The 26,807-nt window shown below is 38.9% G+C and overlaps 1 protein-coding gene across 1 annotated transcript in view; it reads left to right on the top strand.

Annotated features, from left to right (window-relative positions):
- The window catches only part of Cntn5 (contactin 5), a 1,270,553-nt gene extending 1,248,404 nt beyond the window's left edge, over positions 1 to 22,149 (top strand). The window contains exon 26 of the mRNA XM_017313363.2: positions 21,987 to 22,149. Coding sequence (XP_017168852.1) covers positions 21,987 to 22,012 — 26 coding nt within the window. The 3' untranslated portion in view covers positions 22,013 to 22,149. The remainder of the gene's footprint in view (positions 1 to 21,986) is intronic.
- The last annotated feature ends 4,658 nt before the right edge of the window (positions 22,150 to 26,807 follow it).

Here is a 26,807-nt window from a genome sequence, read left to right as displayed (position 1 = left end):
AGGGTAAAATTATATGATTCTGGAATTTGTTGCACCATAATTTACAAACTCCACACTATTACCTTCCGAGAGTTGGGCTTTTGGCTTGGCCCCAAGAATTAGCTTCCACTGGGCTCACTCCCGACATAGCTCCATCAACAGCCAGCTGGTTCTCTGATCTCTGGGAGCTATGATCACTCCTCCAACCCCTCATGGCTAGCTCCACCCAACCGCTAATGACCACTCCATGTCTGTGCCCTTTCTACTGCCCACCTGAGTCACTGCAGAAAGAAACCATAAGACATCCTTAATATTTTAAAACCAGTCAGATAAAACAACCTCTGGGCACAGAATCTATTGTCCTAAACTTATCCTATGTCAGAATTCTTCTGGTGGCAGAGGCTGCCACTGGTTCCAATTGATCCCAGACCTTACATGGCTTGTCTTCCTCTCTCCAAAGCCTGGACATAAAAAACTTTATCTCTTTCCCTCCCGTTCCTCCTGGGACCCAGAAATCCCACCTCTTTACCTTCACCCAGCAATTAACTTCTGCTGTCTTTATTAACATAATCAAGGGACAATTAGAAAACCAAATTTCGTTATCAGCTCCTCCCCTATAGTAATTTTCCTTAAGATAATCAAGTAAACTAAATGAACTTTGAAGTGAAATATATGAAAGAGAATGTAGTAGAATGTTTATAATCACCAAAGACAAGTGATTGGTTTAGACCATGTATGATTCTATTGTCTCTATAATGTATGTTTAATATTTGTACAGACCATGAAGTTGAGTGGTCTCTATTTTCAAGCATAATAGAAGCCATTTGATAAATATCACAGAGATGATTGAGTAGGAAACAGAGAGATATCCATGCCTTGGCCTTCGGTTATATGCAAAAGGGCTTACACCAAGTAAAACTAATTTGAATCGTCTCTGTGTTTAAATTAAAAAAAAAAAAAACCCAGCACTTGGGAGGCAGAGGCAGGTAGATTTCTGAGTTCAATGCCAGCCTGGTGTACAAAGTGAGTTCCAGGACAGCCAGGGCTACAGAGAAACCCTGTCTCGGAAAAACAAAACCAAAACCAAAACAAACAAAACAAACTTTTTCTCCTCAGAAAAACATTGTAGTGTGCCACCTTGATGATTTCTATTTTGTTTTCTGGTTTTAGATCATGATAATAATATCTGCACATATATATATATATATACACATATACACACACACACACACATATATATATATATATATATATATGTATATATATATATATATATATATATATATTCATAGTCATGAATGAATACACTTTAACATATTATATTAGATGGATAAAAATAAAAATTCACAGAATGGCTATTTTCTCTCTCCACAGAAAATTGAGCCTTCAGACTTTAACAGTCACTATATAAGAAGTCCATAACCCACATTTTATCAACAGTGATTAGGTGTCACATGCACTTAAAAGTATTTGGGGATGAATGGGATAGATGAAATGGCCTAGCAAGGAAATGTGCTTATTGCCATTTCTGACAAAATTAGTTTAATCCCCAAAACTCATGATGAAAGGGGAGAACCAACACACATACACACACACACACACACACACTCTCTCTCTCTCTTTCTCTCTCTCTCTCTCTCTCTCTCTCTCTCTCTCTCTCTCTCTCTCTCTCTCTGTGTGTGTGTGTGTGTGTGTGCGTCTCACACACATACACACACATACACCAGATGATTAAATATTTTGCACAGAAGAAAAACATTTTCAAAAATGGTCAAATTCTTATGTTGCCTTCTCAATTAGAATAAACTAATGTTAGTTACTAAAAACAATGAAAACTAAAAAAGGAAGGAAAACTCTACTTAATGGATCCCCATCAGTGACCTCTGTGGTAAGTTGCACATTAGTCTCTCACAGGAACTGATCACTGTCTGAAAGATTTCACGACAGTGTGGAAGTAAACCAGCAGTAGACATTTTCTATGTTCCAGAAACCGGCTCATAACACCTATTTCCCCATCTCTAGAAATGTAGCTGAACCACACGGCAGCTCCATGAGGACTGAAGTGTGGACTATTCTTGCTAATAAAATGGAATGTGTCAAATAGGTGCATCTGTCCCTGTCCCCGGCACCTCAGAGTTTACTTTCTACAAAGCTGCTCAAATGCATTTTCATTGCTGAATATTCTAGTGTCAAAAGGAACCATTCTGAGGATGAGCTGTGTGAAGGCACAATGATGATTTAACACAGAAAGGTGCAATCAGCACTTCTCGGCAGTATCTTAACATTTCTGGGTCTCATCTGCTGCCCAAAGCATGAAGAGATGCTGCTTGTCCCAGCTTTCAACCAGACAGTGAGGCCCACAATGCTCAAGCATCTCTACTCACTAGGTTAAGGAATACCATGATGTGGAGTTCCTAGCATCACAGCATGCCTGTCTCTCTCTACCCAAGCATGCTCTCAGGCCAGTCATGCTTCAGTCATAATGCCACAGTCCAAGCAAGGCTCAGTCTAACTAACCAGTTCTTACAAGTATTGGCAGATGCAAAAGTCCACAAAGGCAGTAGCCTGCAGTATAAATGTTGAAGGTTAATAGATTGACAAGATAGAAGTGATCCCTTGCTTTGTCCAAATATATTGCCATCCCCCACAAGGGCCACACAGTCTGCAGATTCACTTCGTAAACTTGGGCCCATGTGATTGCAACAGAAAGCCAGAAGACTCTGCACATAGTCTTACCTTCCTGTTCTTGCCTTCTTCGCTTCCTTTTTCTTTTACACACACTGCCCTGAGACTTCTGCAAATTCATTCGCTAGAAAACTTGCCCAATCAGGCTCTAGCACACTCTGAAGATTTTCATGGTCTTTAGAAGAAATGGTTGTGTTAATAACTGACACACAAATTATATAGAATAAAGCTGTGACTTCCAGGAGTGCCGGGAAACAAGGATGGTGAATAAGCAAACTTATGATGGAAGATTGGTCTTCAGCATGTCTCCAATGGCACATGGCAAATAAATAAGAAATTTGGAAAATTATCATTTTAAACCCCTAATGAAATATTGATTCTGGCAACATTTATCAATGGTTGCTAAAAAAAATTACTACAAAAAATGATGAATCTGAGTTTGGGTTGTGATTAGAACCTATTTATTAATTTTAGCATTACTAAAAATGGGTCATTCCTACATTATTGACATCCTGAGTTGATACAGTACACAGTATATAATATAGTGTGAGCACTGTTAAATTCAAAGTAAACCTAAATCATGAGTTTAACCAATCTCCTTCAGTCACACAGGATATGTATGCATCAGAAGGCACAGGAAAATAAAATATCCTATGTGAGAACATGAGGGATTAATTAGCAGTAACACTGCCCAGTTTATAATGGAATGGAGGGAGCAGGAAGAACAAATGCTGTCTTTAATATGACCTTTAGGAAAAAAAAATGTAGAATACAAAGACTGTGATTGAAAGTAATAAAAATTTCTTAACAAATATTTTCGATGACCAAGATAAAGCAATAAGTTCATGTTAAAGTAATTGCTTTAGATATAAAAAGGAATTACTTTTTGTTTTGAATCATATTATTTTAGAAATATATAAAAAATGGTAAATAAACATTTACTTTAAAGTGTAGCTGAGTTGGGAGGGGTGGGGAGAGAAAGTAAGTGGTGGGAGACGGGGACCAAAGATTGATTCAAAGACAAACTGTTTCAAGGAGGGAGCCAACAGGCTAAAATGCGGCTAACTGAATATGCAGTGTGTTACATGACTCTCTTCAATCTGATCTGTTTGAAATTTCACAGAAAGGCATTCTTAAATAATTACCAAATAACAAATCATTGGGAAGAAACAAAATCATCTTTGCTAGCATAGTTTGAGGGAAGAAAATCAGTGTCACAAGACAAACTTTCAGATTTACAGTCCAGCTCTGCTGGCTTTCAGGGCTTCAGTCCTTTTCCCACACCCAGTACCAGATCACTCAGTTTCCCCTCTCCCCCACATTGCCCCCACCCTTCCACTTTCCCTCAAAGGTTCCTCCCTTCCTCCCCACTTGTGATTGGTTTCTTCTCTCTCCCAAATGGGACTGAGGCATCCTCACTTGGGCACTTCAGCTTGTTGAACTTTTTGAGTTCTGTGGACTCTATCTTGGGTATTCTGTACTTTTTTTTTTTTTTTTTTGCTAATATCCACTTATTAGTGAGTACATACCATACACATCATTTTGGGTCCGAGTTATCTCACTCAGGATGATATTTTCTTGTTTCATTCATTTGCCTGCAAAACTCAGGATGTCCTCATTCTTAATAGCTTAGTAGTGTCCCATTGTGTAAATGAACCACATTTTCTGTACCCATTCTTCTGTCCTGGGACATCTAGATTGTTTCCAGCTTCTGGCTATCACAAATAAGGGTGCTATGAACATAGTGGAGCAGGTACCCCTATGCAATGGTGGGACATCTTTCGGGTATATTCCCAAGAGTGATATTGCTGGGTTCTTCAGGTAGATCTATTTCCAATTCTCTGATGAACCTCCAGATTGATTTCCAGAGTGGTTGTACCAGTTTGCAATTGCACCAGCAATGGAGGAGTGTTCCTCTTTCTCCATATCCTCTCCGACATGTGTTGTCATCTTAGCCATTAAGATTAGTGTAAGGTGGAATCTCAGGGTCATTTTGATTTGCATTTCTATGATCACTAAGGACTTTCAACATTTCTTCCTTCCTTCCTTCCTTTCTTTCTTCCTTCCTCCCTCCCTCCCTCCCTCCCTCCCTCCCTCCCTCCCTCCCTCTCTCTCTCTTTCTTTCTTTCTTTCTTTCTTTGTTTTTTGTTTATTTGTTTGTTTGTTTTCTTGTTTTTCAAGACAGGGTTTCTCTGTGTAGCCTGGCTGCCCTTGAACTCACTGTGTAGACCAGGCTGGCCTCGAACTCAGAAATCCGCCTGCCTCTGCCTTCCAAGTGCTGGGACTAAAGGCATGCACCACCACACCAGGCTTCAACATTTCTTTAGGTGCTTCTCAACAATTCAAGATTCCTTATTTGTGAATTCTCAGTTTAGTTCTATACCCCAATTTTTGATTGGGTTGTTTGGGTTTTTTGGTGGTTAGCTTCTTGAGTTCTTTATATATTTTGGATATTAGCATTCTATCAGATATGGGGTTAGTGAAGAATTTTTCCCAATCTCTAGGTTGTCGATTTGTCTTATTGATTATATCCTTTGCCATACCGAAGCTTTACAGTTTCATGAGGTCCCATTTATCAAGTCTTGATCTTAGAGCATGAGCCATTGGAATTCTGTTTGGGAAATTTCCCCCTGTGCCAATGAATTCAAGGCTCTTTCCCACTTTCTCTTCTATTACATTCAGTGTATCTGGTTTTATGTTGAAGTCCTTGATCCACTTGGACTTGAGCTTTGTACAAGGTGCCAAATATGGGTCTATTTTCATTGTTCTACATACAGACAGCCAGTTAGACCAGCATCATTTATTGAAGATGCTTTCTTTTTTCCATTGTATGTTTTTGGAGTCTTTCTCAAAGATCAAGTGACAATAAGTGTGTGGTTTTATTTCTGTGTCTTCAATTCTATCCCATTGATCTTCCTGCCTGTCTCTCTAACAATACCATGCAGTTTTTATCACTATTGCTCTGTAGTAAGGCTTGAGGTCAGGGATTGTGATTCCCCCAGGCTTTCTTTTATTGTAAAGGATTGTTTTCACTACTCTGGGGTTTTGTTTTGTTTTGTTTTGTTTTTTTTTCCTTTCCAGATGAACTTGAAAAATTGCTCTTTCCATGTCTTTGAAGAATTATGTTGGAATTTTGATGGGGATCGCATTGAATCTATAGATTGCCTTTGGTAGCATGGCCATTTTAGTATGTTAATTCTGCCAATCCATGAGCATGGGAGATCTCTCCATTTTCTGAGATCCTCTTCAATTTCATTCTTGAGAGACTAGAAGTTAACAGGCAATCTCAGGAAATAGAAGGTTATGGAGATCCTCCAAAATGCACCAGAGACTTTGGAGGTGAGAGACTCTCAGGGCTCAAAGAGATGGACCTTAGATGAAATGCCTGACAGTAGGGAGAGGGAACTTATAGAGGCCACCTCCAGCAGGAAGACAGGACATCAAGTGAGGAATGGGGTTCCCATCCCACAGTCACAACTCTGACCTATACTTGTTCCTGTCTGAAAGAATTACAGGGATGGAAATTGAGAGGAACCTGAAGAAAAAAAGGTCCAGCACTCACAAAAAGGGACCTATCACAACTGCCCTTCAAAAGACCCAACAAACTGCTGAAAGAGTCAGATGCATATATTTGCACCCAATCAATGGAAGAAGCAGCTGACCCCTGTTGTTGAATTAGGGAAGGATGAAAGAAGCTGAGGAGAAGGGCGATCCTGTAAGAGGACCAGCAGTCTCAATTAATCTGTACCTCCGAGATATCTCAAACACTGGACCACCAAACAGGCAGCATACACCAGCTGATAGGAGGTTGCCAACACACATACAGTAGGGGACTGCCCAGTCTGTGTTTATCCAGAGATGATGCACCTAACCCTCAAGAGACTGGAGGCTCCAGAGAGTTTAGAGGCCACGTGGGGGGAGGGGTGGCATCCACGTGGAGAATGGGTAATGTGGGTAGGAGGTATGGGATGTGGAACAGTTGGAGGGGAGATGGGGGCCAAATAAAATATGGAGTGTAAAAAACTAAATTAATTAAAATAAATTAAAAGAAAGTCCAGTTCTAATACATGTCAGTAGCTCATTAGCTTTCTGTGGGATTTACCTTATGAGGAAGTAATCTGCACACTTTCAAGAATCTAAAATAACAAAGCTGATGGGCACCATTTATTGCTAGGTTTATAAGTCACAAATTTACTTTTATACTTACTCTTGGCATTTTTACATCATTTGAGACAGTATTTTATTATGTAGCCCAGGCTGGCCTCCAACTTGAGACATCCTCCTGCCTCAGCCTTTCTAATGCCCTCTGTGCAGTGTCTGAGGGGCTGCTCTTCAGCTCTATAAAAAATGTCTCACTCTTTCAAATCCTGACCAGTATCTATGTGTGTTTTCTCTAGCACTTGGAAGTTTTTCACTCTTTCTCTGAAGCAATCATCCTTTTTGGACATAGCTGTTTATGTCTAACTCAAAATGGTGGGGCTCTGTCCTTCTTCCTGTCCTCCTCCAGGCAGCTGTCAAAGCTACAGTTTGCCTATCATGTTTTTTTTTTTAATTAATAAAATTGTTCTCATGCTTCCTTCTGAGTCCATTTCTAATTATTTTATAAATGAGACTAAGAACCCTGAAAGGAAATCCCCAATTTTCTGGCAACATGTGGCCCCTTCCTTAGTGAGAGGCCCCCAAACGTCTGGTAACAGGAAAATTTTTGCTCTTTGGGCAGCATGCATGCAAGGAAACCTACACCTTATTGAGAACCCCTGTCTCTTATGGATCAGTTAACATCGTAAACACTTAGAGCAATGAGTAAGGGTTGCAATTCTGGCTCAGGGTGTTGCTTGTACTGATTTAAAATCAATCTATGTGGGCAAAGGCAATCTCCCTGCCTCCATGGCCAACCCCAAGCCAAATGGAGGTCGACCCAGTTTCCCAGGTTTGCTTGCCACTGAACCATTCACATTCCTTGCCATCCTGTCCCTGTGGCTAGTCTGCCAAGACTGACCCTAAACCCAAGCCCTGTATAAAGAAAACTCCAGAGGCTTAAAATTTATCAGTCAGATTTATAACTGTAAATTCTCAATCTCCACAATATCCACACAAAGAACTCAAAACTCAACTGATTTTGACATAAGCTGCCCACCTAGAGTGGACAAACTGCCCTATATTATTCCGTTGCTCTTCTATGTTAGCCATAGCTACCCATGGCTATTTCAAGCCTCATGAATCCAGTTTGTCTTCCTTTCTGACAGATTGCATCTTGTCTATTTGTCTCTGTCTTCCTCTTTGTCTATCTCTGTCCCCACTCCAAAACTCTCCACCCACCTTCTTTTTCCACTTTTCCTTCTTTTTCAACTGCCCTCACCTGCTTACAGACAACAATCTACACAGGGATGACACTTACAAAAAGAGACACTTACCTTCTGTCTTAGTTAGGGTTTTACTGCTATGAACAGACACCATGACCAAGGCAAGTCTTATAAAAAGCAATGTTTAATTGGGGCTGGCTTACAGGTTCAGAGGTTCAGTCCATTATCATCAAGGTGGGAACATGGCAGTATCCAGGCAGGCATGGTGCAGGAGGAGCTGAGAGTTCTATGTCTTCATCCAAAGGCTGCTAGTGGAAGACTGAATTCTAGGCGACTAGGGTGAGGATCTTATACCCACACCCACAGTGACACACCCATTCCAACCAGGTCATATCTATTTCAACAAGGCCACACCTTCAGATGGTGCCACTCCCTGGTCCAAGGATATACAAACCATCACACCTTCTAATGTCAGAAGCCAGACATAGATACAGAGATAGGATTGTGGGAAGGAAAAGAGGGAAGGAAATTGTTGTTGGGTAAGCAATTCTAATATGGCAAAGCAAAGCAAAAATTCTAACAAGGAAGAAGTTTCCTCCAGCATGCAGTGAGAATGTTTAAATGGTTCAAAATCAAAAACTGAATCAGTGGCTGTGGAAATTAGCTGGTCATGTTTGAGACACGGAATGTACTTGAAAACATTGTCCACATTACTTTTCACTCACAGGAATAATTATTTTTATAGTTTGTTCCTAGCAGGACTGTTTTGTGAAGATGATCTGGAAGCATCTGCAGTAATCTTAGTGATGCATCTTCACAGTACAAGGTCAAAGGTCTGCACTGCACAACGTTAAATATTTATCCACATGTTAAACTCATAAAGGGCTCCTCATCCTGGAAGAGGAGACAGAAGAAAATGAGAGTCAGAGACTTGGGAGGAGGGGAGCTGTCAAACGATGTCCTTGATATGTAACATGGCTGTGGCATTTGTGAACTCAAGGCAGCTGATACTTACCTGAATAAGACTTTCAAAAATGAAAACTAAAAAAGGGTAAAATTGTAGGCATACATTTTTTGTGACATTTAATGAAGGTTCAACCTCTCTGCTAGCCGACCACCCAGCAGTGGAAGAGAAAAGTTATTAAGATATGGGTCGGGTGGACTCGTTCAGCAATAGTTCCTTGGGGGTGAGCTTGATCTGCTTGGGTAGCAATTGAGACCCATAGAAAACATCAAACATGACGTAGTAGCTCCAAGGAGCTCTAGGGAGGCAGATACGACACAAACCAGAAGCTACAGCCAAATCCTTTCAGCAAGCAGACAGCAGGCACAAGCTGGCAACTCTAGTTCAACCTTGATGAAACCATCAGGCTCACCAACCAGCCTTAGGTGAGGCTGCAGGAACCTTGAGATCAGTTCTTGGGTGAGTTTCTCTCAATGGTGGCGCTATCACAAGTTGAGCTCAACAACACTATATAAGGCAAACCAATACATGTGTGTCTTTGGTGAAGAATAACAAGGCAGAGAAAACCAAACCAAGGCTCAGTGCCTATTCCCCATTGTCTTTAGGGTCATATGTACACTCTTTCATCAACTGTCCTTTTCCGTGTCTGCTATGGGAAAACAATTTTTCACATGTTTGCTTTAGCAAGGAATCCTTTCACCTGTGTGCCCCAGCAAAACATCATCTGACATAAGTTTTCAAAGAACTAGAAGTTTCTACTTCAGTACATGAAGATGGGAGAAGGAAGGGGATAGTCATAACACATTGTATGCATTTATGAAATACTGGATGAATGCATATAAACATTACAAAATGAACAGTTCAGATCCTCAGTCTGCACGAGCTCTATTTCAAATGCTGCAGTCACATGTAATGAGTGGTCACTAGGATCAATCACTCAAGCAGAGGTGATTTAATCATTACAGAAAGTTCCAAGAGGCTGCAGGAGTTTCATCCAAGCAAACTTTGTAACCAAGTTAGTTAAGAGTGACTTACATGCCTACATGAATGTCTGTGGTGGTTAGCTGAATAGCATTCTTCTTCCTCCCAGGCTGAGATTTAAATGAAAAAAGAAAAACCATACCAAACCCAGTATCTCACTGAATGGAACTGGAAGTATTATTCTGAACCATTATCTTTACTAATGAGGGTATCACTCACAAAATCTCAACAGTCATTAAAAAACATTTACATTATTCTGAGTTTGCTAATTTCCACTGGGAGTTGCCTCTAATTATATTAACGCAGTCTTCAGCTCTAATTTGAATATAGTGACAATGCAGACGCCAGCTTAGCTCATCTTTCATTATTTTTAATAATATTCTTTTTCTCATTTAATACTTCTGACCATGAATTTCAAACCCCCCTCTATCTGCAATACCCAGACCATTGTGAGGACTACACTGTCCCTCAGGAATGGCCCCACCTCAATGACACCAAAAACAAAACTTCCCCTTCCCTTTCCTTCTGCCTTCAGTCTCACTAGTTTGCATACTCATAGTTCAGCTATTATTATTGACTTGAGGGCTGATTTGTCACCAATAAATACCATAGTTTGGTGCTACTGTAACTACGTAAGTGATTGTAAGTGGTGGCTCAGACATTAAGAACTGTTTGTTGCTTCGGCAGAGGTTCTTCCCACCAACTGTATGAGGAAACTCACCCCACCTGTAACTCCAGCTTCATGGGATCTGACACCCTCTTCTAGACCTCAAGAGCACCTACAGTCACAAACAGACTTAGACACAAATACATACACTCAAACACACACATGCACACTCATGCATACATATGTATATGCATAGATACACTTATACATATATACTTGTACCACACACAAACACATACATACATATACTCCTGCACATATACAGACACATACATAAATACATGCATACATACATATATACACAAACTAACACATACATACACTCATACTATACTCATACACAAACACACATACACTCACTTCACACATACACACATATACATACATATACTCACACTATGCACATTCACAAACACACACACTTATACACACTCATACATACATATATGCACTCATACCACATACACACAAAAACACATTTTTATTTTAAGTTTTTTAATTTATTTTATTGGGTATTTATTTCATTTACATTTCCAATGCTATTCCCAAAAGTCCCCCACACGGTCCCCCACCCACCGACTCCCACTTCTTGGCCCTGGCGTTCCCCTGTACTGAGTCATATAAAGTTTGCATGACCAATGGGCCTCTTTTTCCACTGATGGCTGACTAGGCCATCTTCTGATTCATATGCAGCTAGAGACACGAGCTCTGGGGGGGTACTGGTTAGTTCATATTGTTGTTCCACCTATAGGATTGCAGATCCCTTTAGCTCCTTGGGTACTTTCTCTAGTTCCTCCATTGGGGGCCCTGTGATCCATCCAATAGCTGACTGTGAACATCCACTTCTGTGTTTGCTAGGCCCCGGCATTGTCTCACAAGAGACAGCTCTATCTGGGTCCTTTCAGCAAAATCTTGCTAGTGTATGCAATGGTGTCAGCGTTTGGAAGCTGATTATGGGATGGATCCCCGGATATGGCAGTCTCTAGATGATCCATCCTTTTGTCTCAGCTCCAGACTTTGTCTCTGTAACTCCTTAAATGGGTGTTTTGTTCCCAAGTAAAATAAATATTTAAAATAATTGCTTCCTTAATTTTTTGAATGACAAAAAGTTTTGTTCTGTGTGTATTCTTTTTGCCAGTTCAACCTGTTTATGTAAAAAGAAAACTGTGCTTAGAATATGTCCCAGGTAATCTAAATCAGCATGCAATAGAGTGATTCCTGAACATCTGGGTTTACAGCCACATTGTTCCCAGTAGTGAAAATATGGACAGCCAAGGTGGTGGCCATCAGCTGACTGGACAAAGAAAATGTGACATAGATACACAATAGAGCTTTAATCAGCCATAAACAATGAAATTATGTTGTTGGCAAGAAAATTGATGAAATAGAGATCCTATTAATCAAAAATAATCCAAATTCAGAAGTAGAGCCAAGACTTTTGTGTCTAAACACAAATGCAGAGGTGAATATGACTTGAGAGTCAAGGCCGTTAGGGGATAGGATGTGGGCTAGCAGGAGAGGGTGGGAAGAGAAAGAGCAAAAGAGACAAAGATGAATATGCAGTCAAAGTGCATGATACACATAACTGCAGCCTCTGTATGCAACCACCACTATGTGAAATGACTATTTGCCAAAAGAATACTGTTGTACAAGCTCTTCTTGAACTAAGTATGTTTAGGACAGACACACATAATCCCAAAACTTGAGACAGGAAGGCAGATGTATCAGTAATACAAAGCCAGCCTCAGCTACATAGTTGCGAACAGCCTGTGTTACATGAGACACTGTCTTTTAAAACCTAAGGACTGCTCACTCTTTTCCCTATTACTTTATTTATTAATTACACAACTTTATATTAAACAAATATTCTGTTATTAATATGGAAATTTTACTAAAAATTGTTTTGTTTTTTTTTTTTTTGCCTCAAAACCATTCTGTTGATACTAAAGTAGCAATTATTCTTGTGTACTGAAGGTGAAAACACTGCACATTAAAATTTGGATCCTTTCTTTTGGTCAGTGATAGGTCACAGATAAAGATTCATCTGTAAGATAGATCACATTAGACTAGAAGATTTAAATATAGAAAAGGTATATTGCAAAAAAATAAATGGAGTAAAAAAAATGAGATGTTCAATCTCATCATGACTTATTCCTCTGCTAAGTGGAAGTAGCTATGTGAAACCCTGACATTCATAGAATGTAAACTGAACAAAAGAAAAAAGTCATCCTTGTATGGAGCTTACTCCAAAACCACAAACTCCAGATATAAACAGAATGAATAGACAAGTTTTACCTGTTGAGTTCTGTCTGTAAACCAACATGGTAAAATCAAACAACCACTGAGAATGAGGCTAGGTTCTGCTGCAAACAGCCCTACCTGTCACTTTCTTGAGGTGTGTTTCTCCCATAGGTCAATCACTGCCATGCTCCATCTCATCTTCATCCTAGGCTTCAAGCTTATGTAGTACCCAGCCGCTGGAAGAGTACTTTTGTCATGTGACAGAGGGAAGTAAAGAAAGGACAATGTACTCCACTTATCTGTGTCCATAAGTCACCCATGCACCTACTACCTCACATCACTGTTGATCCCTAGTCATGTCTTCATGGTTCCCCCTAGCTCCAGCAAGATCTAAAAGTATAAATCCCATTCATAGAGAAAGAGGAGAGAAAAATGAAGTAAGTATTTGGCTCTGACCACATGGTAAATTCATCCCAACTGTGCATGCATGCCTGGCTACTGGGCAGAGTAAAGTGACCTCAGCCCTATCTTCCCTATACATGGCTCCTGCAGACCACAAAATAACTTATTCTGGAAAAGAAAGGCATTCTTGAAAAGAGCATTTCATTTGCTTTATCCTATTTTATCCCTGTAAGAACTTTATCCTATGAGTTTCACTGTTGTCATTAAACAAATGACACAAGGAAAACTAAGATAACAGAAGTCAATTGACCAGAGCAGTGATTCACATGCATGCCAGTCAGCTGTCTGGAATGACTGTCACCTGTCCTGCTCTTAGACTTTTCCTGAGCTCAAGTCATTCACAAAAGATTAGCTTGCTTGGCACCAACCTTGTTATCTTCATTATTCCTGTCTCTTCCCATATAGTGCATATAGTCTGAGCATCATTCAAGAGCCAGACTTTATGTCAAGTGGCCAGGATACATCCTCATTTTGCATCGTGCATACTGATATAGGTGTGCTCCTTCCCACGCTGATCTCCCTCAACATGCTGAGTTTCTTCAGAACCGAGGAGAAATATTGTTTTTGTGTCCTAGGGATGGTTAATGTTATGTTGTCCTCAGCCTTACCATCAATACAGATAATAAATAAACACTTGAACTGTGCTTGTAGATTCGAACTTGGCCAAGAGCAAATTAAACCTTTACATTCAATCAGATAGGTTGCAAAGATATTTGATACTGGACAAACAGTATTAAAAACTTAAAAGACACCTGGAGACAATTTGGTCTTATTGAGATTCCATAATGACATACTCTTGTTACCCAGGTGCTTCACTTCTCTTGGTTGTTAAATACAAGAATAAAGGCAGATGATCTTAGAGCTTCTGAGTTCAGTACATTGGAGCCAGGGAGGCAATTCTTTCCAGCCATAAAAAACCTATAAGAATATCTACTATGTCAGCTTTTGTCATCTCAATTAACGAGACTTGCTACTTAGGTTAACCTTTCCAAAACAGCACTCCCCTACTTTACTTCCCTGTTGGAATGTGCCCATTAGCGCTCTCTCTCTCTCTCTCTCTCTCTCTCTCTCTCTCTCTCTCTCTGTGTGTGTGTGTGTGTGTGTGTGTGTGTGTGTGTGTGTGTGTGTGCTCACAATATATATTATTGTTGATGCCCTATGGACAAGAGCAACATGGAAGGAGTTACTGAAGGGAAGATGAAAATGCCTGAAAGCTAAAAATCTGTAGTAAACTAGAAGTGATAGTTATTTAAATGCACGAGTCAACTAAGTCAACAATTGTAATTTATTATAATATGCCAGGAATTTGCTACACAGTAAGAAATCAAGCATACAGAAAAAAAATAAGTAAAAAAACAAAACAGAACAAAACAAAAACAAAAACAAAAGCAAAAACAAAAACAAAAATAAAAACAAAACAAAACAAAACAAAAAACGGGGCTACTGGTGTGGAACCTTGATGGCTGAGCCATTTTCCAGTGTGCCTGGGCACCATGGCATTTCTAATGTCCAGATAGTTCCTAGTCAACAGTTACAAAATGACAGGTGTTCTCCTGAGTCATTGCTTGGCCATAGATCCAGGTGAACTTAGACTTGTGCCTCCAGTTGATAATATCCCATGTGCTTCTGGCTTCTGTCCACTGGTTTCCTTTCTCACACTGCAAGAAAACTGCAGAGGTTCATTTGAATGTACCTACTTGGAGTCCTTCACCATCACGGCTCTGCCCTTCACCATTATGATCATTTCCATTCCAACATTCTAAACTGTAGACTGTGTACCTATGCCTAAACCACAAATTACTCTCCAGGGGCCTTTGTGTACAGGATCTGAGGCTACTTCCTCCCAATGACTTTCTCCCAAATATAGACCACTAAGCATCCAAAATGGCCAGGAAGCTGCCATTAGCCAGAGGCATAGTTATTAAAAAGACTTGAAGAGCATGAGCTACCACAACAATCTGATGTAAAGGCATGGGAGTGCTGAGATGGGCTCAGGCTATGGGCAGCAGTGTTTCCCTGTTCTTTTAAGCATGTTATGCTGGTAAATGTAAATAAGGTTCAACTTTTAACCATCTCTTATCTGTGATGGTCACTTTACACCTGTGTATATGGATATATATTGCAAATATTAAAACTAAGATTAAATTAAGACTCATTATGTTTTAAGCTGGCTCTCATGTTGAACTCAATTAATGCTTTTCTTGTACCATGAAGATAATGATCTTCAGACCTTTAAATTTTTATAAGAACCTCAGATCTCCAACGCCGCAGGGAATATACTCACCATACAAAGGCAAAGCCTGGGCCTTCATAGTATATCTTCTCAAAACATGTGAATAGATGTGCTCTGACCCCTGTCACTGACTAGATCTTGACAAGGGTCCCAGAACTCCATTCCATGCTCTCTGTTCTCCTTGTCTGACACCTGCTGCTCCTGGATCCATCTTTAACAGAGCGAATGAGTGAACCCCAATATCAATCCCACACACTGGTTGTTTTATTTCCCTCTTGGTGCTCTTGGTATTTCATCTCTCTTGACCTTGCAACACAAGAAAGATAAAGCATCATGTTTTCACTAAAAAAGCAATGAAATTTTTACAAAACCTGTGTCTTCAGTACATACTCAGGAGTGAGCTTGTACAACCAGAGGATCATATTTTCTTCTCAATTCTGAAGGGCCAAAGTTGCAGTGTCAGTAGACTGGAACAATACTGAGGAAGGCAATGTTTACAGTGACTTTGAAGAAAGGAAGTAGTTAGAGAGACAGATCATGCAGGTGGGTTCGGGGAATGCAGAAAGCGTATCCACATCTTGTCTCCATCAGCTTCTGACACTGTCATTGTTATAACACTCGCTGCACCATATGCTTCTCTGTTGTTAATAGCCATTTCAGGGTAGAGAAAATGTGTATTAATTCTTAAAATACTTTGCAATGGTGCTTGTAATTCCTGACTGCAAGATCCACTTGATACAAAACAAGAGCAATAGCAGATAATATCTTAGTGTTATGGCCTCTTGCTTGCTCTCACTTTTTCACTGAGTGAGGAGAGTCTGGGGGTTGTGATTCTATCTGGCTTGTAGGAATAAACCAGCTTTGCTTTGTAACACTGCAAATGGATCTCTGGCATAACTTTTTAATCAAATCTTATTTTCTAAGTCATTTCCAGGCACAAATTAAACAACTCTAGATAATGGGCCAATTTCAACATTAGATTGTCTTTCAGAGGCCCAGTGAAATGAGATGGAAGGCTCAACCACAGCTCTTAGCTTCACTTGCTCAAACAATAGGAAGGTGAGCTCAGGGCTTCACAGCAAAGAGAGTTAGGAAATTCTGCCCTTAGAGAGGCCAACCAAATTTAAAAAAAAAAAATCAATTTTCAGGTAACTTCTATGTCAGAGGCTTGTGATTCCTACTGATGTTCATTAAAACCTTTTCCTAAGGAGGATAGAGTAGGACTATAGTTGAGTTCCTTTTGAAGAATAAAACCTTTAAAAGGAAAGCAAAAGTTGCTTTTATTTTATTTATTTGTTTGAAATCAGTTTTACCATGACTGGCTGAATTGATTTTTACTTGATGCTAAGATGTCAGGCTTTGAAAGCTCATCAGTGGTCAACATGAACATCTGTGTTGCTCTTAATTCCAGGCACATCCCCAACTTCCATTCTCTCTTTTAAGTAGGAAAAATTTTTGTAAGCTTTAAGCTGACACTGACAACAGCTACAATACTGCCATGAAGTCAAGCCACTGAGCAGAATATTAAGTGTTGGGGCTAAACCTACCCTAAGGTGATGACTCTTAGTTAATACTGAATTCAATTAGACCAGATCCATTTTTATCATTTAATTATTTTGATGGGAGTCCCAATAGCCTCTAAGGAAATAGACAGCCTTGGCTGTAACTCACAGGAGAATGTCCTTGTTTAGTGAGTCAAAGAAGAAGCAGGGTCAGAATGAACCTGCAGCATTAGCACCTGTGTGTCACTTGGGTTCATGCCATCAGATCCTGGGCAAGAGAATTTCATTATTTCTAAATCATGCTTGACAAATTGATATCAAATTTCTCCTCAAGCATGTCACACAACAACTTGCTTTCACAAAGGTATTAAGTAAGCGTGCATAAAATAGAGATGTAGGAACAGCCCATGGTCATTGTAATCAATGGCTGACCTCCAAAAATCTGAAGTATAGTAATATCTTGCTTAGATGAGTTCCTTGTGTACAACTAAAGTTTTTCAATATGCCAAACTTTCCAATATCACCAAAATTGGGGCCATGTGTGAGTTTATCAAGTATGCACTAAACACACCGAGAAAAGCGTTCTCTGTGACTCACATCAGAGGACAAAGTAGACATAACTCTGGTGACAGCCTACGTCGAAAATCATGTATACAACATTTGTGACAAAGCAAAGGAATCAGTATTTCCAAGGTCTCTGTGAGTCAGGTAATATAATCTACATTTTCAAATCATCATTCAAACATCCATGTCTACAGCCTAGCTACATATACATACTCACAGGCACTACCAAGCCCATTTCAAATACAGCCAGCATGTATAATCTACCAGACACTCCTTAGAGTACTTAAAAATAAAAATCTATTATGATCTTCTGATAATTCCAGCCCTCAACTGGTTTCAGAGCTCTTTTCCTGTATCTTATGAAATTATAAAAGAGGATGATTTGTTTCATTAAAATTTAATATTTATGGCTTACCAATTTTCCAAGGACTACAAAAATGTGTAATCGTCAAATCTGTGATAACTTGGAATACCACTTCTCTCATGACTTTGCTCTTAGGACCTTTACTTTTGGGAAATCGATGCATCCTGTACCTTGTCACTATCCTGGTCACGTGCACAGGACACAATGTCCTCCTACTCTATATACTCCCTGGAAAGATCCTAGCAACCTGACTAAATGTTTCTGTATTTCAAACAAAATTTTGTATCCATCTTTATAGCACAAATAAATGAATGAGACAGGAATTGTAGAAAGTCAATTCATTTGAATGCTCTTGGTGCTTAAATGACACGCAGCAATAAATGTCAGTTTTTGAGACATGGAAATATTTGTCCTTTTTCTTATTGTTCCTATCATAGTCTGAACATAAAATATGGTAAGTTCTTTTTGTTTTGTTTTGGTTTGGTTTTTGGTTTTGTTTTTTAATGTGTAGACAACTAACCAGTAGTATAAATTTCTTGTTGAAACCCCATGGAAGTCTGTGAATGGACAAGTACTATTTATACATGGGAAATTCCATAGCACCCTAGCATGCCAACATAATTAAAGCTATTGTAAAATTAAAAACAAATATTTATAAAAACAAAACAAAAAAAACAACAACAACAAAAAACATATTTGCCAGACATGGCTTTAAGCCCTTAATTACATCTGTTCATTTAATCCCCAGAACAACCAGATGAAGTCTACATTTTAATCACACTTATAATTAAATATACATGTTTGCTTTCAGTTATTATGCTAATCCTTAGCCCTTGTTCATCTCATAACATAAGCCTCCACTACACTTCTTGGCATATTGTATAGACTGGCTAAAGAAATCAATTTATCAATCAGCTGTTTCTCTGTGGGATATTACAATGTAAAGACTGAGTCACAGCCAAAGCAATTTGGTATAATACCTGGTTGAATAGCAATGACCCTAAAACTATTCTACTTATCTTTGCAACATTGTGGTTCACTAAAGTACTGAGCTATTTGATTTTGTCCTAAGTTACCATAATATTAAGATACTTAAATATATATTGTATACAAAACCAAAAGGCACAGCTCCATATATAACACTCAGCTTCTCCTTCCATAGACCATGATTAAAGTTAATAATTAATTCCAAACCAAGAAAGCCAGACACAAGTGAAAAATCTGTAGGCAAATGAGAGATTCAAGAAATCAGGAAGGCAAGCTAATTGTAATGTGTCTAGTGTTGGGTTATTGAGATCAGTAAACATCAGTCAATGTCTGAGTTAACCAACATAAAAATAAAATAAACAATTGTCTGAAGCTCAAATATAATGAAAGAAGGCTTGCAACTTTGGCATGAGGTCTTAAGATTAACCATGGTTGAACTCTGTGCAGGAGGCATTGGTACCCACATTCACGAATCATTGTCCAGCTGGGTGAAGAGACTGCTACCTGAACTGCAAATATATATTATGGAGACACTTCTGAATTGCTTTAGTGTGATGTGGTCAACAAATGTAATAAGATAGAGGAAAATAGTCAGGATTTGGTGAACAGATATGACCGAGGAAAATGAAGAATTAGGAATAATTTCAGCAAAACTGCCAGAAATATAGTGTCAGAACTTGGGAAATTGTCCAAAATAGAGATCACTGAAGACATGATCCTTTAAGGGAAAGATGATAAGCTCCAATTTAATCATGACAAGTAGAAGCAATTTACCTTGAAGCTAGCAGAAAACTCAAGAGACATCATCATTACCCACTGAGTCAACTGGTTAATGAGAAAATGAGGTTATGTTAAGGTGATCTTTGCCAGGGACTTGAAATCTTAAGGAATTTTTCAATAGTCACATAAATACTCTCAAGATAGCAGGTGCTCCTGTTGTATAAATTGCATTGTACACATGTTCTGGCGTATGTATACACTGACTGATCACTGCAGGAAACAATTTGACCTACAGTCTCACCCCATTTTTTTCCTTCACAATAAGAGAACCTGCAATCTACTATTAAATATTTCAAATACACAAAATTAACTCCTGACCTCAGCTATAGTTTAATCCTCCGGATTTATCAATTGTACTTATCAATAAAAATCACCATCCTAGTCTTTGCTCCTATGTAGTCTATTTTTAAAGCTCTTATCTGTAAGCACTCATGTACTACTTTATATGCAGCTCTAGCTCAGTTTATGATGCCTTATCATATCTCCTACCTTTGTTCATACTATTACAAGGGGCGGGGCCATATATTTTAAAACTTTATAATATCTTGTGGTGATATGCTGCATTGTTTCCTTTATTCAGTCATTCAGATGAGTTTCAGAATGTTTTTGTCTTCCTACATGTGTCTTTCATACGCGTAGGAAACTTTGAAACTTTCATACACGTGTCTAATAATTTTGATCATGTTAATCCTTTACAGGCCCTTTTCAATTTCTCTAACACACCACCACACCCTTCTCCAAATTCATGTCTTCTTTTATCAATTATTTATTCAAATTAGTAGGTTAGTTTGTTTAAACTTGCTGAGTCCAATAGGTGCAGCATATGGATAAAGGCTCATCCAGTGAGGGTGTGAGAGTGAGTTCCATTCCCCAGCAGCCATCAGCTTCCAATATGTCCCCCACCTCAATGATGGCATTTTTAACTGGCTTCATTTTAAGCAGGTCTTGTACAGGAAACAGCAGCTGATGGAACTTGATGACTGTTTTTCTTCACCATTGAAGATGTTTCCTCTGCTACTGGCAGTGTACAACTTCAGCATTTTCTCTCTGCATTGCCACTACCTGTTATCTGTACTCTTTTTTTTTTTTTTCATAACAGCCATGCCAGAAGATATAAATGATATTTCTTTATGGGTTTTATTTATATTCCTCTAAGAATTTAGATACTCAGTTCTCTCTGAAAAGTCTACTAACCATTTGTAGATCTTCTATGGAGACCCATATTTTAGCTTTTACTAGTTTTATTTGGCTTTGGGTATTATTGCTATCAAACTATCTATGTTCCCTATCTTAGACACATCTGATCCTGGACCTCTGGCTTTTTTGCCCTGTGACCATTTCGTAATGCTTTTAATTTTGATTCACTTTTACATATTTTTGTTTGTTTCCTAAACAACAATAAAAGCAATAATGATAATTGTCAAGAGTGACACTGAAATGTTTATCACATGATGTTTTTCTAGAAGTTTCATAGACTCATATCTTATATTTAATCTTTAATCCAGTTCAAACTCTCATGTGATAATTCAAAGTCTGTTATGGTAATAAATATCCAATTTTGTCCTTTCATTTCTGGACATCAATTTTTCCTTTGACATTTACTAAATTGATTAATCATGCCCCATTCTGTATTTATTTAGCATCTTCTGAAAACTCACTTTACTATATATACATGACTTGGTTGTTTTATTCTGTTCCATTCATCTACTATTGTCATGGCGGCAGCAACATAATATTTTGATTACCTTAGCTTAATTAAATGATTTGAAATTAGGTAGTATGATGCCTTAGACTCTGTTAATAAGATTGTTTTAGCTATCCAGGTCCATTTGGGGAACCATACAAGTGTTTGAGGTGAACACATAATGACCAATAGTAAGTAGTTTTGCCTCAGAGAAAATTGGTAGGCCTCAGTCTCTATAACCATGTTTCCTTTTATTGATAATAAATAATTGTGTTTTTATGATGTGTGGGTTTCTCATACTATTTACAAACAGGAAATCTGAAACAAAGATGATTTTTTCAACATCTTGCTTTAAAGATACATAGTTTTATTGTTTCTTTGTTTTATTAGCCTGCTTGTTTTCTAAAAAAGAAAATAAAAAAAGTAAAAGAAGGTATGGAATTAGGAAGGATGAATGTGGGAAAATCTGGGGTGGGGGAGGAGAAACTGTGATCTGAATATATTGTAGAAAAAAATGTTTATCAATTAAAAATAATAAAACTTTTTAAGGAAAAAAAAATCTACATACTTTCTTTTGCTATTATTTATAGAAAACCCTAAGAAGAAAGCAGAATGATAGATCCTGGAGTAAGAAGATGAATAACAGAAATCAAAGTAGACTGTGTCATGGCTCAGGTATTTGAACACTTGGTCCTCAGCTAGTGGTACTGTCTGGAAAAATGTGAAATCTTTAAGAGACTGAGGCTTGGTGAAACAAGTAGATCACTGGGGGCAGGATTGAAGCTTTATAGTCTGGACCTACTCATTTTTCCAAATGCAGATGTAATTTGAGTAGCAGCTTTTGGCTCCTCTTAAAACAACATGGATTTCCTGCCATGCCTTTCTCACCATGATAGGCTGGAGTCACCTGAAACTGTAAGCCAAAAATAAACCCTTTCTTCCTTGAGTGCCTTTGTAAGGAAATTTCATCAAAGCAATGAGGAAGTAACTAAGAAAGAATTTAATCTAAAACATGTTTTTTTTTCCTTTGCTTTATTTTTCATTTTTCTTTTTTTTCAAGACAAGGTTTCTCTGTGTAGCTCAATCAGTAGATCAGGATACACTCAAACTCAGAGATCTGCTTGCCTCTGTGTCCCTAATGCTGGGATTAAAAGCATGCCCACCACTGCGCAGCCTAAATATCTTTTTTTAATGAAATGTGTACAACACAGTTTTAGGGCTATATTTTTTGTTAAATGTATCCTATATTTCACAGTATCTGAAGTACAATAATATCTGATAAAATAAACATACCAGAACATGGCATACAGTGTATCCTTCACAAATATTTAAATAAAAATAAGAGGAGAATGAAAGATAAGAAAGAAAGGGAACTGACAAAATGTTACCAATATGCAGACAGTAAATCAGAAACAAAGATTACTTCTTCAAAGCTTTGCTTTAAAGATGTATTCATAGGATAAAATTATCTCTGACAACATCCCATAGATGATAAAATGATGGAGTGACAAAGCCAGAAACCTGTGTATGCTGTGACTTTCTTCCAAGTTCCCAGCAGACCCATCATTCTGCTGTTGAAAGCTGATGGAAACGGAAATAATGGTGAGATGCAAGCCATTCAAAAGCACCCCACTTGTTTCCTCTTGCTTCATACAGCGCTTATATCCACAAATACACATTCTGAACCCATTTCATTCCTCAGCCACTTCATTGTACAACAGGGACAACTTAAGGGGACTTACAGGTGAAAAATGAATTTTATATTATCATAAAAGTAGACTCAGTTCATCCATGCCCAAGGTGATACAGCTACAAGGAGTGAATATTCCTTTTATTAATCTGTTTAAATGACATCGAAAGGAAATTGCCCCTCACTAATCTTTCCATTGTTCATTGAATTTTATGCTTTCTTCCTTTAGCCAGCAGTCATTATAGTAAATACAGAGTTCTACCTCATGGTCCATCAGGAGCCAGGCTATATGATATAAGGACAGATGGTTAGAGGAAACATGGTTGATCATTTCATCAAAAATTATAGAAAATCAAAAGTTCTAAATTTTTACTTTTAATGAAATGCTTAGGCAAATGTCTCTTTACTAAATGGAAGTTGGACCACAGCCTTTGAGATAGTTTAAGATTGTATGTGGTAAATCCTTTCACTAAAACTGGGCCACCAAAAATTCTTAACGCTTCAGAAATCTGAAGGTCCATGCTAAAGAAACATAGACACACAAGCAAATTATTCACTCTTATGGGCCATAGCCAGATCTAGGAGGAAGGCAAAGACATTTTCAAGAATAAAAGGACAGAGGATCTCCAGGAGAAGGACCTGCTGCAGACACAGGAAACAGTGAATTCAGATAAAAATGAATGGACTGATATGGAGGGTAAATAAATTGGAGCTGATCAGGGATCATAAGTGTCCTTGTAGAAAGTCACACCAAGAAGCCCTTGCATTATATGGGAAGTTAGTGATGGGTACAAACAAAGGGTGCAAATAATCTAGTTTGTTCTTACATCCAGGGAAAAAAGCATGAACACAGCACACTGACATACTCAGCTGATAGTAGCGTTTGTCTGAGCATAGTATAAAGACTCAAGTACCTGTCATTAACTTAATAAAGTGTCAAAATAATATTAGAATAGCTGTTCTATTATCCATGACAGCAAATTGATGGATTATGTATAAACCTGATAAGTCAAAAGGCAAAAATCAAACTCTATTTTAGCTTGAGAGTACTGTTCCTTCTGTGGAGGAAACAGATGTGTGCACAGTAATGGTGGTTGAAAAAACGCAAGCCATGCTTGTAAAATGACCTAGGTTCCTAAGTTGCCTAGTGAAAGGGTGCTTGCTGGGAACTATAGGAGGTGAAGTCATCATCCTGAGAATAGTCTTGCATCACAGAAGAAACTGAAGGACGAAGCAGATGATTTGGCAAGTTAGGTCATTGCAGATTATGCACAAGGACCACAGTTCAGGTACCAAATCTCAAGTGGAAGTCAGATTATTGTGTCAGCCTTCATGTCGCAGGACACAGGAGGTGGAGCGATGGAATCTCTTGGGCATGTAACTATCCAAACAAGCCTAAGCAGTGAGATCCAGGCTTAGAGAGAGGTGTTGCCTCAATGTGTAAGTCGGAAGTGATGGAGTGTATTAGTCAGGGTTCTCTGGAGTCACAGAACTTATGGATAGTCTCTAGATAGTAAAGGAATTTATTGATGACTTACAGTCGGCAGCCCAATTCCCAACAATTGTTCAGTCACAGCTGTGAATGGAAGTCCAAGGATCTAGCAGTTACTCAGTCTCACACAGCAAACAGGCAAAGGAGCAAGAGCTAGAGCTAGACTCCCTTCTTCCAATGTCCTTATATTGTCTCCAGCAGAAGGTGTAGCCCAGATTAAAGGTGTGTTCCACCACACCCTTAATCCCAGATGAAAAGGTGTAGCCCAGATGACAGGTGTGTTCCTTAAACTCGGAGATTCAATCTTCTGGAATCCATAGCCACTATGGCTCAAGATCTCCAAACCAAGATCCAGATAAGGATCTCCAAGCCTCAAGATAAGGGTCACTGGTGAGCCTTCCAATTCCGGATTGTAGTTCATTCCAAATATTGTCAAATTGACAACCAGGAATAGCCACTACATGGAGGAAGACGCCAAACTCATGTCTACATTCCCAAACACAGATATACACACTCACAAATGTCCCGTCCAGCAGGACCCAGTTATTTGTGGGTGCGAGGGGGACGGCAAACCTGGAAGAGAAATGAGCGAGAAAGAAGAGCAGAGACCAAGGAGGATTCCTGTTAAGGTCTCAGCTTATTAGACTGAAATGCCAGGTTATAAGCACACAGCAAGGGGAAATAGGGAGGGGCTGAGGGGGAATTAACAAAGAACAAAGAAGTGGGCATCTGGGGACATGAAGGCTGAATTCAGACTGCAGGCAGGAGGCACTCTGAGTCTTATCTCTGAAATGTAGATTCCTCCTTAACAGTCCTGGGTGTCAGGCTGGGCTCAGCACATAACTCATGTCCTTAGAAGTCTTGGGAGTTAGGAAGAGATAAGGAAGAGGGGACTATAATTCAATCTTTTAGGGTCTTTGGTGCCAGCAAGAGATAGGGTGGAGGAGGCGACTGGCTCCTTAACACAAGGGCATTTGGCTTATAAGGGCGGGAAGCTGCGAAAGGCTTACTTTCTCACGGTATGGTCTCCAACACACAAAAACATACACATACATGTTTACACACACTACATGTGTACACACAGAAAATAAAAATATAAAGTGGCCAGGTATGGTACAGCCAGCCTTCATTTCAACACTGGAGAGGCAAAGGCATGCAGGCCTCTGAATTAGTCCAGGGAAGAGAGAAACCAAATATTGAAAAGTAGTTTAAAGTAAGAAAGATGATGGTTGTCAATTGACATTATAACACATATATTTCATAAGCCTAATTATAGAAAATGGTGTTAAATATTACAGCTTTATTTCTTAAAACATACAAATTAATCAGCTTTTGTAATTTCCTCACTGGAGTATATGCTCCTCAAACAAAAACCAGTTACTAGGTGGGGGCTTTAAAAAAGATGTTGCCTCTGCTCATCACTCTGGTTGTCAGGGCCTGTGACCCTGAGTAAGAAAGAATTGTTTTGTTTATGAATTTTAATCATTAAACAACAAACAGCTATGATAATTATCACTGTTATAGCCAATACTTCATAATGTGCAAAGTGTATCAAGCATTATTCTAAGCTTTGCCTACATTAAAATATCCACTTCAAGCCTGGGGAGAAGGCTCAGTTGGTAACATGCTTGCCATGAGAGCATGGGGACTGGAGTCAGATCACCAGCGCTCCCATAAGAAAGCCTTGGCATTACATCTATAGTCCTAGGGCTAGGGAGACAGAGAGGATCCCTGGAGCATGGTGGCAGATGAAGAGTAATGATGTCTTATTCTTTTATCTTCTTGTCTTTTCAATTTGGGCTGAATCATGTGTTATTGGCTAGGCTAAATTTTGTCCCACAATTACCATAATCAATAAATAACTGATATAAATACCAAATAAACAACAATCACCTCAAACATAGTAGAACCTGTGCTGAAAGGAAGAAATGAGGACTGACAAGCTACCCAGAGTGAGAGCTTTTGTCATAGATAATACAGCATATACTTTGCTTTGTCCAACAACATATTGGTTTGTGTGACACAAACTAAAACTGGACAGCCCTAATATCTTCCCACTTGCCCTCACTCTTGTTCTTTGCTGCTGTCATCTGCTTTTCCTCTAAACAGTGTGCATGGTGGCACCCACTGGAGACATCAGCACTGGGGAGATTATGGGCAGCAGGAGGGTCATGGTATCCAGTTAAGCATGGGCTACCTAACACTACAGCCCCATCAAAAAAAAAAAAA

The sequence above is a fragment of the Mus musculus genome, chromosome 9, assembly GCF_000001635.26.
Source record: "Mus musculus strain C57BL/6J chromosome 9, GRCm38.p6 C57BL/6J".
NCBI classification, from domain to species: Eukaryota; Metazoa; Chordata; class Mammalia; order Rodentia; family Muridae; genus Mus; species Mus musculus.
This window is presented reverse-complemented; position numbering and strand designations above follow the sequence as displayed.